The sequence below is a fragment of the Elephantulus edwardii genome, unplaced genomic scaffold (assembly GCF_000299155.1).
Source record: "Elephantulus edwardii isolate Elephantulus edwardi_28Jun2011 unplaced genomic scaffold, EleEdw1.0 scaffold00058, whole genome shotgun sequence".
NCBI lineage: Eukaryota > Metazoa > Chordata > Mammalia > Macroscelidea > Macroscelididae > Elephantulus > Elephantulus edwardii.
Genome location: NW_006399808.1, coordinates 9,067,049 through 9,078,610, shown reverse-complemented (window position 1 = coordinate 9,078,610; position 11,562 = coordinate 9,067,049). Strand labels below are relative to the sequence as shown.

Sequence of the window (11,562 nt, the reverse complement as noted above, 5' to 3'; positions counted from 1 at the left end):
GACAGCATCTGTTGACTGAAATATGTCAATTGGTATACCATCTATTCCTGGAGCCTTATTTTTTGCCATTTCCTTCAAAGCAGCCTGAACTTCTTCTTTTATCACCATAGGCTCTTGCTCATATGTTGTTTCATGAAATTCTTCTGTGTCTTCCAATTCCTATAATTATAAATCACTGTAATATTTCTTTTTTATTATTGTGATTTTAACAAAAGTTTACAGAAAAGTTGGATTTTTTCCTTCATTCATTGTTGCACATTTTTCTCCCTTCCCTCCAAGTTCACTATTTTTTTCCTCCCAATTCACTTTAAAAAAAAATAACTCATTCATTGTTTCATAATTTCCTCCCTTGCTTTCCCCTCTCCCCTAGTCCCATTTGCTATGCAGCTCTTATTCTGGACTGTTGTCATACAAACAATGCCTAATCATATATTATTTTTAAATACTTCTTTCTTTCATCTGTTCCATTACAGTGCATGAGAAGGTTCAGAAAGGAAATCAGCAAAGTTTTAGCCTTGCAGGTGTACTGATAGATGTAAGTTGGGCTTATGAAAAATGTTTCTGTTGCTTAAAGACAGGAATTATGTTTTAAATTTTATTTTCTTAATTTTAATGAACATTTACAGAGATTTTGGACTTCCATTCATTCATTGTTGCACTTTTCTCTCTGTCCACCCCTCCCCCCCAGTTCCCTCCTCTCTTTGAATAGTAAAAGAAAAATTCCTTCATTGGTATAGAATTTCCCGGCCCTGTCCCCCTCCCCAAGTACACTCCACTATGCTACCTTCATTCTGGACTCTTGTTATAACCATTAGACTCTAGCATGTATCGCTTTTAAACTGTTCTCTCCCTCATCTGTTTCAATGCAGTACATAATTTATCCAGTTTTTCTTAGTCTTTCCCCAACCCTGATGTCAGTCTCATTCTAATACAGTGGCACCATGCAGTATTTGTCCTTTTGTGACTGAGACACTTCACTCAGCATGATGTCCTTCGGAGTCACCTATTTTGAATAATATTGCATGAGTTCCTTGTTTTTCAATGCAGCATACTATCCCATTGTGTGAATATACCACAGCTTCTCTATCCATTCATTTGTTGATGGGCACTTGGGTTGTTTCCAACTCCTTGCTATTGTGAACAAAGCCACAATAAACATGGGTGTGCATATATCTGCTTGGATGTTGGTTATGGTGTCTTTAGGGTATATTCCAGTAGTGGAATTTCTGGGTCAAATGGTATCTGTATTTGCAACTTTTTGAGAAAGCGCCACACCAATTTCCACAGTGGTTGCACCATTTTACACTTCTACCAAGACTGAATAAGGGTTCCAGTTTCTCCACAACCTCGCCAGCATTTGTTGCTTGCTGTTCTGTTAAATTTTGCTATTCTTACTGGGATGAGATGATACCTCATACTTGTTTTGATTTGCATCTCTCTTAGAGTTAGGGATTTTGAACATTTCTTCATGTGCTTGTTGGCCATCTGAATGTCTTCTTTGGTGATGTGTCTGTTCATATCCTGTGCCCATTTTTCAATTGGATTATTTACCTTTATCTTGTTGTGGTGCTCAAGTATTTTATAAATTCTAGATATAAGTCCCTTATCTGACATGTCATTACCAAATACTTTTTCCCAGTCTGTGGCTTCCCTTTTCACCCTGTTGGAGAAGTTTTTGGATGTCCATAGGGATTTGGGTCTTAGAAGATCCCATTCATCTATTTTATCTTCTCCTGGTTGTAGATAGGAATATTTTTTATAAAAGCCAATAAAGTCCTGCTGAAACACTATATAAAAATTATATTGACATTCATTTTAATGGTCACATTCTTTGACAGTGTAGTCTGAATCCCTTGCGTCTGTCTAGTCATGACTGAAGGTCATACAGTTGGGGTATAGTGGACTCAAGACCATACACTGGGGTGTTTTCAATGAGTTCTTCGAGAGGAAATGTGTTATTAACCCCTTTTGGGCCAAGCCTCTCTGCCATTCTGCAGGACAAAGATGGACAATCTCTTCCCGTGTAATTTATAGCCTTGGGAAAACTGATGGAGGATCAGTTATGTGTTGGTTTCCACTTGATGGCAATGAGTTTGAGGTTTTTTAAAGATATTGTACATTTTTAGTACAGCAACCCAAGAATACATCCTGGGACTTGGTGTGAAGCTCCTTTTGCTTCTTTTTTTATTTATTGAGATTTTAATGAAAGTTTATAGAGAACTTGGATTTCCATTCACTCATTGTTGCACATTTCCGCCCTGCCCCACCTCCCCCAGTTCACTTTTTTCCTTTGGAAAAAAAATTTTTTCATTGTTATACAGACTCTCACCCCAGTCCACTTTACTATGCAGCTCTTATTTTGGACTCTTGTCATGCCAATAATACCTAATCATATATTCCTTTTATACAGTCCTCTCCCTTGTCTGTTTCAATGCCATGTATATTATTTATCCCCTCTTTTTTTAATTTTCCCGAACACCTATGTCAGTCCTGTTTTATAACAGTGGCATTATGCAGTATTTGTATTTTTGTGGCTAAGATATTTTACTCAACATAATGTTCTCCACAGTCACCCATTTTGTATAATATTTCATGAGTTCTTTGTTTTTCAGTGCTGCATAATATTCCATTGTGTGAATACACCACTGCTTCTCAATCCATTCGTTTGTTGGTGGTCACTTGGCTTGTTTCCAACTCTTTGCTACTCTGAACAAAGCAGCAATAAATATGGGTGTGCAATCCCTTTGTTTCTTGTTGATGAAGAGTGCTCTAGCTCTTCTGGGGCCCAGTTTCCTGGATAAAGTCTCAGGGTCAGGTTTGAACAGTCTGGTCCTGCACACTGCCTGCCTCTGCTGGCCCTTTTCAGGGCAGCTCCTGAAAAGAATGCCTCTGTTGCCTACCATAACTTAGGAGGTCTGGACCCTTGAGACATGGAGACAGGGGCTAGTGGTTTTCCTCTGGGAGTCACGGACAGTATGAAATCATACTCATTAACTTCCCATTTTTTCACCCTTTACAGAAACTTCATAGATAGTGTAGACCATCAAGACAGTTCCTGGAACTCAGGCAAGTAATTAACTCATGATCCACTGATGGCCTCCCAGAGTTTGGAGCCTATGGCCCAAGAAACTCTTCCAGAATGAGAACTCCAAAGTCTACAGGAGGACTCCCCGCTTCCTGGGCTGGAAAGCCTTCACGGTCACCTGCCTATTCTTTCCACAACATTCCATCCATCTCTTCTGTCACAGAGCCCAAGAACAGAACAATGATCAGAAGACCTGTAATCAATCTAGTGCTGGCTTTGCCACTCACTCATTAGTTATCTTTTCTCCCCTTGCAAAATGGGAATAACAGTCTTGGGCTTTCTCATAAGGAGTTGTAACTAGAAAAAGAAATGGTTTGCATCAACGTGTGTTTTTTGTTTTGTTTTGTTTTTATCACAAGACCAGAGTAATACAGGTAGTCCATAGGGAGTTGTCCTGCTAATCCAAAGTAGGCCCCTCTCTGATGGTTTGAATCCACCCACTGCTCTGAGAGAGAAAGATGGGCATTCTTTTTCCCTTAGAGATGCAGTTTACAGCCTCAGAAACTGCACTAAAGGGTCAGCTATAAGTTGGTCAGCAATGACTCAAGGGGAATGTGTTTTTGTTCTTTATAGTTAGAACCAAAGACACAAAGAAGGGAGCTTTCCCAAACGGCCCATTTGTTCAAGAGTCATTTATAAGAAAGCATTTGCATGAAAAAAAGGCACTGTTGAATGCTTTGGGAGAGATAAAGATATTTAAGATGTTGTCTTTGCTCTCAAAGAAGTCTACCATAGACTGCAACCAAAGATGGATGGAGAGATGCTAGTGAGTCTCAAAGTTCAGAGTTGAGAGGAAAGTTCTAGAGAGAATTGGAGGTGCTAGAATTCTTGAACCAGCTGAGGAGGAGGCAGGGGGTTGTGTAGGGGGTAGAGGGGTCTTGCATGTCATAACGGGCCTCCAAGGCTCTTTAACCAGGAGGAAATGAGGTCATCCTGCTCTCGGACTCAGCATGACAGCCTCTAGCCAAGTAATTCGGAGTCATGAGAGCTGCCAGAGGAGCATCGTGAATCATGACAGCCTCTGGGAATTTCCTGAGAACTGAACAGTTTCGGGGTAAGTCCTCAGGCTGCAATACCTCTGTTTACAGTAGATCACACTTATTTATAATTAATTTCTTCCCTAGTCCAAACAAAACACGCAGTCTTCTAGAGGAAATAGCCAGGCCAGCTTAGAACACGTCTGATTCAGTCTGTCTACCAGGCAGCTGGCAGCTTGAGTGGCACAGAAAGGTTAGAGAGCTAAAGGGAAATGGGTCACTTGCTTTTGCCTTCTGAAAGTGGGATGGTTAACTTGCACTTTCCCCACCCAGAGCCTGGCATTTTGAAGCTTCTTGCTGGGATTGATCAAAAGGGCCTCCCTTCATCATGCTGCTCCTGAAGATCTCTCCAGCCCCCTGAAATCCTTCCAAGTTCCTGACCCAAGGCTGCAGGACTGGGTTGGCTGAGGGACCAACCTATCAACCCCTGGGTTCACAGGCCTCTGTCTTCCCATTACGGGAGCCAGTCTGCATGGATGGGTTAGAGTCACAGTGACTCTAAACTTAGGTTTCTGACACTGACACTAGAGAAAGGGACAGGAGGAGGGGACTGAGCCACAGAGCCCTTGCTTTGCTTCTTTGGCTGTGTTGGAGCCATGTCTCTGTAGGTACTCATATGAGTATGGTGCATTTACATGCAATGCATGCACCCAAGGAAAGGTGAGTGGAGTGATTTTACACATGGCCTGCCTTCAGAAAGTCAATTTTATGTGATAAACAATTCTTTTCATCTTAATAAAAACAAGGTTCTACAATGAGGTAGAATACAAAATATAAGGACATTCAAATAATTTTAATATCTTTTTTCAGAAATAGCAAATACAGGGATGTACTGGTAAAAAATTAAACCATGCAAATGGGCATAAAAAGAAAATAAATCTTCCCCTCTTTTTTTTGTTCTCCAATTCACCAGCTTCTCTCCTCTGGGAGACGTGAGAAGAATCTTTTTACTACTCTGCAGCTTACTGTTTGCATTAATAAAAATCAGCCTCTGGTGGCCTAGTGGTAAGGAGTAGCGCTGCCACCCCTAATGTGTGAGGTTCGAATCTACTAGCCACTCCATGGGAAGCCCGGTGCGGGGGCAGTCTCTCCCTGTGTGATTTAGAGTCTCTGAAAAGATGCTGGGAGGTCAGCTATGATTTGGCTCCCACTGACTTAACAGTATACAGCAACAATGATGATAATTATCTTTTAGGGAGTTCTAGTGGCTTAGCCTGCAGGACATTGTTCTGGTAACCTAAAGGCTATGCCTCTTTGGGAGTTCGAATCCACCAGCAGCTCCATGGGAGAAAGCTGAGCCATCTCTCGTGTGATTTACAGACTGGGAAACCTATTGCAGGGTCAGCTATGGGTCAGCAGCTCCAACTTCACAGCATTGAGAGAGAGAATGAGACCCCATTTTCTTTATTAACTAACAGTCCCAGAGCTTTCACCTTGGCCTATTCCTACTAATCCTACTATATTTGATCACTATATTTGGCTGAGTATAAACAAAGTCTTTTCCAGTCTTAGATCAAGTTGAAATTCTCCATAAAATACGACGCAGAGGGACGAGGATGCATGTGTGTGTGTGTGTGTGGGGGGGGGGAATTAATCATGGAGTTGTACAGTTTGATGGGGTGTGTGTGTGTGTGTGAAATTGGAAGAATCTGTTCTCGAAAATAATGTATTCAAATTTTGTAAATAAACTAGTATATTAAAAAAAACCCCAAAACCCAACCGACATTTCCTTTGAAGATTATCTATCTGCCTTAACCGCCAAAAACAAAACCTTCGCCTTCACCTCGATGGTATTTGAGGAACAGGCAGTGGATGGCCTCTGTTGTGTTGGTGGTGCCGAGCTGATGAGTGTCTGCAGGCATTCACTTTGAGAGACTTCACCGGTTACTTGAGTTACAGGTTGTGCTCCTGTATCCAGGGCCTAGAGTGGAAAGGTTAAAGAAGTGACTATTTAGGGAGCGGAAATGGGGAGTTATCTCCCTCTTGCAGCCAGTTTGGGGCTCCTTTGCACCGGGGTGGGACCCAGGGCCAAATGAACGCGACAATTAGGACGCCCCTCAGTTCGTCCCGCCAGAGCCTGCCCAACCCGCATAGCTATGAAGCCGCGCGGACCTCACCGAGTCCGGGCTGCGGGAGCGCGCGCTCTGAGGCAGCGGGCTGGTAAGGGAAGAGAAGGGAAGGGAGTGGACCGCGATCCCGGAGGGGGCGGGGCCAGGCGGGGAGGGCTCGCATATAGATAGAGACAGAGCGGCTGCTGCCAGCACAGACCAAGGCAGGCACTGGTGACCGGTGAGTGCAGACTGCGCTGTCCGTGGGCGCAGCGCGAGCAGGGCACGGCCTGTGGGCGTTGAGCGAGCCGCGCACTGTCCGTGGGCGCAGAGCAAACCCCAGCACAGTCGGCTGCACTGCAGCGCGCCCTTCTATTGCGTTGCTCCGTGGCCTGCCTCTGCTGTCTCCCAAGTTCCCGAGCTCCCCGGGATTCTGTGGGCGCTGGCCTCTCAGCCCCAAGCGAGGCGAGACCGAGGCCCAGGCGCCTGGGGTCTGCTTTGTCCTCCGGACTGCAGTGGCCCGCGGAGCCTTCTTCTCACAGCTCTGTGCTCACCGCTCTGACTTCTTCCCTCGCAGAACCGCTGTCTGAACCCCGACCCCACCATGAGAGTCCAGCTGGCGTGTCTCCTGCTCTGCACCCTGTTCGTTTGTGACTCTGAAGTGAGTAGTCTTCCTACTTTGATTATGGCAGCGGGAGGGGGCTTGCAGGAACCCCTCAATTACAGCAGAGCAAGGAAGAGGGTGCAAAGAGAACCCGAATTCTCCGAATGCAAGGTCAGCTCTTGGAGGGGGTGGACGGGGGTGTGTGGCACGTGTCGGGGTGGAGTGCAGTGTGAGGAATGTCCCAAGGAGAAAGAATCTAGGGGTTCGCATTTGTGACCAAGGGAGGGAGAAACTTGAGGGGATGTCTCAGCCTGCAGCACCTGTCAAGGGATGCTTGCTTGAGGCCATCAGTTTCAGCACGCTGGCAACCCATGATCTTCCATTGAGGGCTAAGTAGACAGAGACAGAATGGGGAGAGTGAGGGAGAAGTGGGTTTTATGATTGGACCAGTTTATCCCCACCCTGGAGTCCCAGAGTCATGGGACCTTTGGTAACCTCTTCTTCTCATTCCTCACTTCTCTCCCAGGGCAGGCAAAAGCAAGGGTCTACTGCATGTGAGTATCCACCCTTGCACAATAGCTGTGTGCACAGATGTCTTGGAAAAGTCTCATGGGGGCTGTCCCTCCCTGTATCTGCTGCTGGGCTGCCTCAGCCCTGGCATCCTCTTAAGCTCCCTTTTGACCCCACCTTTGTGCTTTGCAGCAGACTGTGGGTGTCTGAATGGAGGGACCTGTGTCTCCTACAAGTACTTCTCCGGTATTCAACGATGCCACTGCCCAACGAAATTCCAAGGGGAACACTGTGAGATAGGTATGGGGATCCTGACTCCAGCTGGGGAGGGCCAGACAGCAGGGATCTGGGAAGGAGGAAGATGGGTGGGGTGCAGGACAAGCAAGAAGTGGGAGCTGGGACTGAGGTGGGGGCATCTTCATCCTTGTCTGATATACATAGTCTCTCTCTCTCTCTCTCCCCCCCCACCTTTTCTCTCTCTCTCTCTAAGCAATGGTTGCACAAATGTGAGATGGGAATGTCAGATCTGAAATCATGTGAGACAGACAGAATCTTGAGTGTATCTGTCTGAACCTCCTCCTCTAATATTTTTCATCTTTACATCTTCCTGTAGATACTTCAAAAACCTGCTACCAAGGGAATGGTTACTCTTACCGAGGGAAGGCCAACCAGGACATCTTGGGTCGGCCCTGTCTGGCCTGGGACATGCCCTCCGTCCTTCGCAAACCATACAATGCCCACATAACCAATGCCCTTCAGCTGGGCCTGGGAAAACACAATTACTGCAGGTGAGGATGGACAACAAGGACCTTCTCTCCCTGCGGCCTTGCAAAACCTTTATCCCCCCTTCCCAGAGTGTTGACCAAAGCCTCTGATTCAATGTTCCTTGGAAGGGAGGAGACAGAAAAGGCATTCTGAGTTAGAATGACATTCCTCAACTCTCTGTGTTGCCAGAAACCCGGACTACCAGAAGAAGCCTTGGTGCTACGTGCAGGTTGGCCTGAGGCAGGTTGTCCAGGAGTGCCTGGTGCCAGACTGTTCTATGGGTGAGTGTCACTGACTTGCTTACTATGGGGGATCAGGAAGGAGGCAGTGTCTCCACATGTCCCCAACAGGAGGGATAGAAAGGTCTTCCTGGCTTTGAAGAAGTGTGCCATCTCCTAAAAACACCCATCTTTCTCTTAGGAAAAAGACCTTTCAATCCTCCTGAAAAATCAGATTTTCAGTGTGGCCAGAAGGCTCTGAAGCCCCGCTTTAAGATTGTCGGAGGAGAATTCACAACCATTGAGAATCAGCCCTGGTTTGCAGCTATCTACAGGCGCCACAAAGGAGGGTCTGTCACCTATGTGTGCGGTGGCAGCCTCATCAGCGCGTGCTGGGTGGTCAGCGCCACACACTGCTTCATGTATGTTGCTCTGTTTCTCCCCCTCTTCCTACCCCAAACACACCCCTTCTTATTAAAAGTTCACCCCCCTCCTCCCTCGGCCCCTCTTCCACAGCCCATAGCCTTGAGGTCTCTGGTAGGAAGGGGGAAATGACAGAATCCTATGAGGCTGGGCTGTCTGACATGTCTTGCCTCCTGTAGTAACCACCCAGCAAAGGCTGAGGACTACATTGTCTATCTGGGCCGGTCACACCTTCACTCTGAAACACCTGGGGAGATGAAGTTTGAAGTGGAAAAGCTGATCTTACACAAGGACTACAGCTCCGAATCACTTGCTTACCACAATGATATTGGTGAGTGGAAACCCCTGAGCTGATGATAGTTGAGGGTAAGGGGCCTGGGAAGAAATGCAAGTGGGAGAGGGAGGTTTTGGGGAAATGGGAAGACCCTGTGCTACACAATGAAGGGAGGAGTGGTGTGGAGAGATTTGAGACTGCTTTGTAGAGTTCTTGAATTTCCTAGATAGGTAACCTCTTCTGGGTCAGAATAGACCTTCTTCTTATAGGTATGTGATTTGTGTATGAATGTCCTGTGTGTGAAAATAAGAATAAGACACCCCTTCTTCCTCTGCTGGATGCACCTTCTTTCCGTACCAGGATATAGAACTTGGTGAAAAAAGCAGTGAGCTGATTTCAGTCCTGCAGCTTCACCAGGGACTTTGTTCGGCAGGAAGCAAAACTGTTCAGGTGTTTATGGCAGCCCTGATCTGCCCAAGCCCTGGCCAGCAGTTGGGAGAAATTAGCCCCCCGAAGGAATGCAATTTGCCTTTATAGACCTAGGGACAGACCTAGTCATTCTCCTGGCATTTGGCGGGGACAGATGGTGGGCACCCAATCAGGTGGGGATCTTTCCTCTCTGACCCGCGTCGCGTACCTGTCTTCACTCTCAGCCTTGCTGAAGATCCGTTCCAACATGGGCCAGTGTGCGCAGCCATCCAGGACCATCCAGACCATCTGCCTGCCCCCACTGTATGACGACACCCATGTTGGTGAAGACTGTGAGATCACTGGCTTCGGAAAAGAGAATTACAGTAAGTGACACTGGGCCTTGCTAAGGGTATCCTGGAGTGGGGTAACCAGCCTGACCAAGGAGGACTGGGAGGGAGGAGATGGGAGCGCTACAGAGATGGAGTCTAGGGATGGGGTAGGAAGCCATGGACCATAAAGGTAAATATAAGGGATGGGGGTAGGTTATGAGGAGGGTAAAGGCTTAGGTATTCATGAAAAATGGGTAAAGTTTTTCTCCAGTGGAAATACTCTTGGCTAGTTTCAGTGGGAAGACTGGACAGACTATTTACCCCTCACTCCTCTGTGCTTCTGCCCTCCAGATGACTACCTCTTTCCAGAGCAGCTGAAAATGACTGTTGTGAAGATCGTTTCCCACCAGGAGTGTCAGCAGCCCCACTACTATGGTTCCGAAGTTACCTACAAAATGCTGTGTGCTGCTGACCCCCAATGGCAAACAGATTCCTGCCAGGTGAGGCATCTCTGTCCATCACCCCAAACCTATCCAGGGCTTCTTGCCTCTTCCTGGCCACTTCAGTGAAAGAAATAGAAATCAAGAGCTCAGGTTTGTATGAGTTTAAACTGATCTCAAGTGTTTAAATATTGAGGATGTAGATGCTCTGGTGACCTAATGGTAAGGAGCTGTGCTGCCAACCCAAAAGCACACGGTTTGAATCCACTAGCTGCTCTGAGGGAGAAAAATGAGCAAATCAGCTCTTGTGAGATTTACAGTCTCTGAAAACTTATTGGAGGGTCAGCTATGAGTCATTTCTGACTTGACACATAACAACAACATGTACTTACCAAGAATTTATCATGAACGTTATGAATAGAATTTATCATGAACGTTATGAATTTATTAATGGCCTAGTTAAACCAATCTCGTATGTTTACCAACAATTTGCCATGAGCCTGGATGTTTTCTAGGTACTTCATATTGTTATGGGAAAGAAAAACATATAAATAGAAGATACTATAATAACGACGACATGGTGTGAATTATAGAGAACAATTGTAATGGTTGGGAGAAAGAGTTTAAGTGCAGGTTAGACAGCAGGGAGAGGAGGATTTGAAGAGAATGAACTTGAATGAGATCTGAGGAGGAAGAGGGAAAAATGGAGCATCCAGTGAAAGATACAAGAATGGGAACAAGCAGGCATATCCCAGGATCGGAGGAGAAATAGGATCTGGGAACAGGAATAGTGGCAGGTTACTGGACTTTGAAAGCCAAGCAGAAGGTTTTAAACATAATGATGCAGAATGTGGGATAGCATTAAACAGTTTGAGTCTGGGAAATACCCCTTCTCCCAGGAAATGGCTGCGTGGTGGGTCAGCGGCTCCTTTTCTATTTCTCCGCTGCTCCCAGAGCCCATCTTTGTATCTTGGCTTCTTCACAGGGAGACTCAGGTGGACCCCTGGTCTGCTCCACTGGAGGCCGCCTCACGCTGACAGGGATTGTGAGCTGGGGCCGTGGATGTGCCCTGAAGGACAAGCCAGGTGTCTACACCAGGGTCTCACGATTCCTGCCTTGGATTCGCTCTCACATAGAGGAAGAGGAGAATGGTCTAAACCTCTGAGGACCCTGGGGAGCCGGAGGAGGAACCAGGCTCTGCTCACTGCCACAATGAGCATCATTTTTGCAGCTGGCCACGTCTCACAGATATAAGGAAGAGACTGGGCGTGATCTGCTCTGCAGAGATGAGTTTTGCATGTGCTGCCCGCCAGGGTGAGCAACTTTACCTTCAGACACAGATCTGGGTGCTGGCCACTCAGACCCCCTTGCTCAGAATGGACAGGTGGTTCTTTCTCAGGATGCTGTTGCTCAGCTAT

General features: G+C 46.4%; 1 protein-coding gene across 1 annotated transcript in view; it reads left to right on the top strand.

The window, feature by feature from the left end:
* PLAU (plasminogen activator, urokinase) overlaps positions 1-11,309 on the top strand; it is a 71,879-nt gene extending 60,570 nt beyond the window's left edge. The window contains exons 2-10 of the mRNA XM_006887564.1: positions 2,804-2,829; positions 7,480-7,584; positions 7,898-8,072; positions 8,239-8,330; positions 8,470-8,689; positions 8,870-9,021; positions 9,618-9,758; positions 10,056-10,204; positions 11,130-11,309. Of these exons, the coding sequence (XP_006887626.1) occupies positions 2,804-2,829; positions 7,480-7,584; positions 7,898-8,072; positions 8,239-8,330; positions 8,470-8,689; positions 8,870-9,021; positions 9,618-9,758; positions 10,056-10,204; positions 11,130-11,309 (1,240 nt within the window). The remainder of the gene's footprint in view (positions 1-2,803; positions 2,830-7,479; positions 7,585-7,897; positions 8,073-8,238; positions 8,331-8,469; positions 8,690-8,869; positions 9,022-9,617; positions 9,759-10,055; positions 10,205-11,129) is intronic.
* The last annotated feature ends 253 nt before the right edge of the window (positions 11,310-11,562 follow it).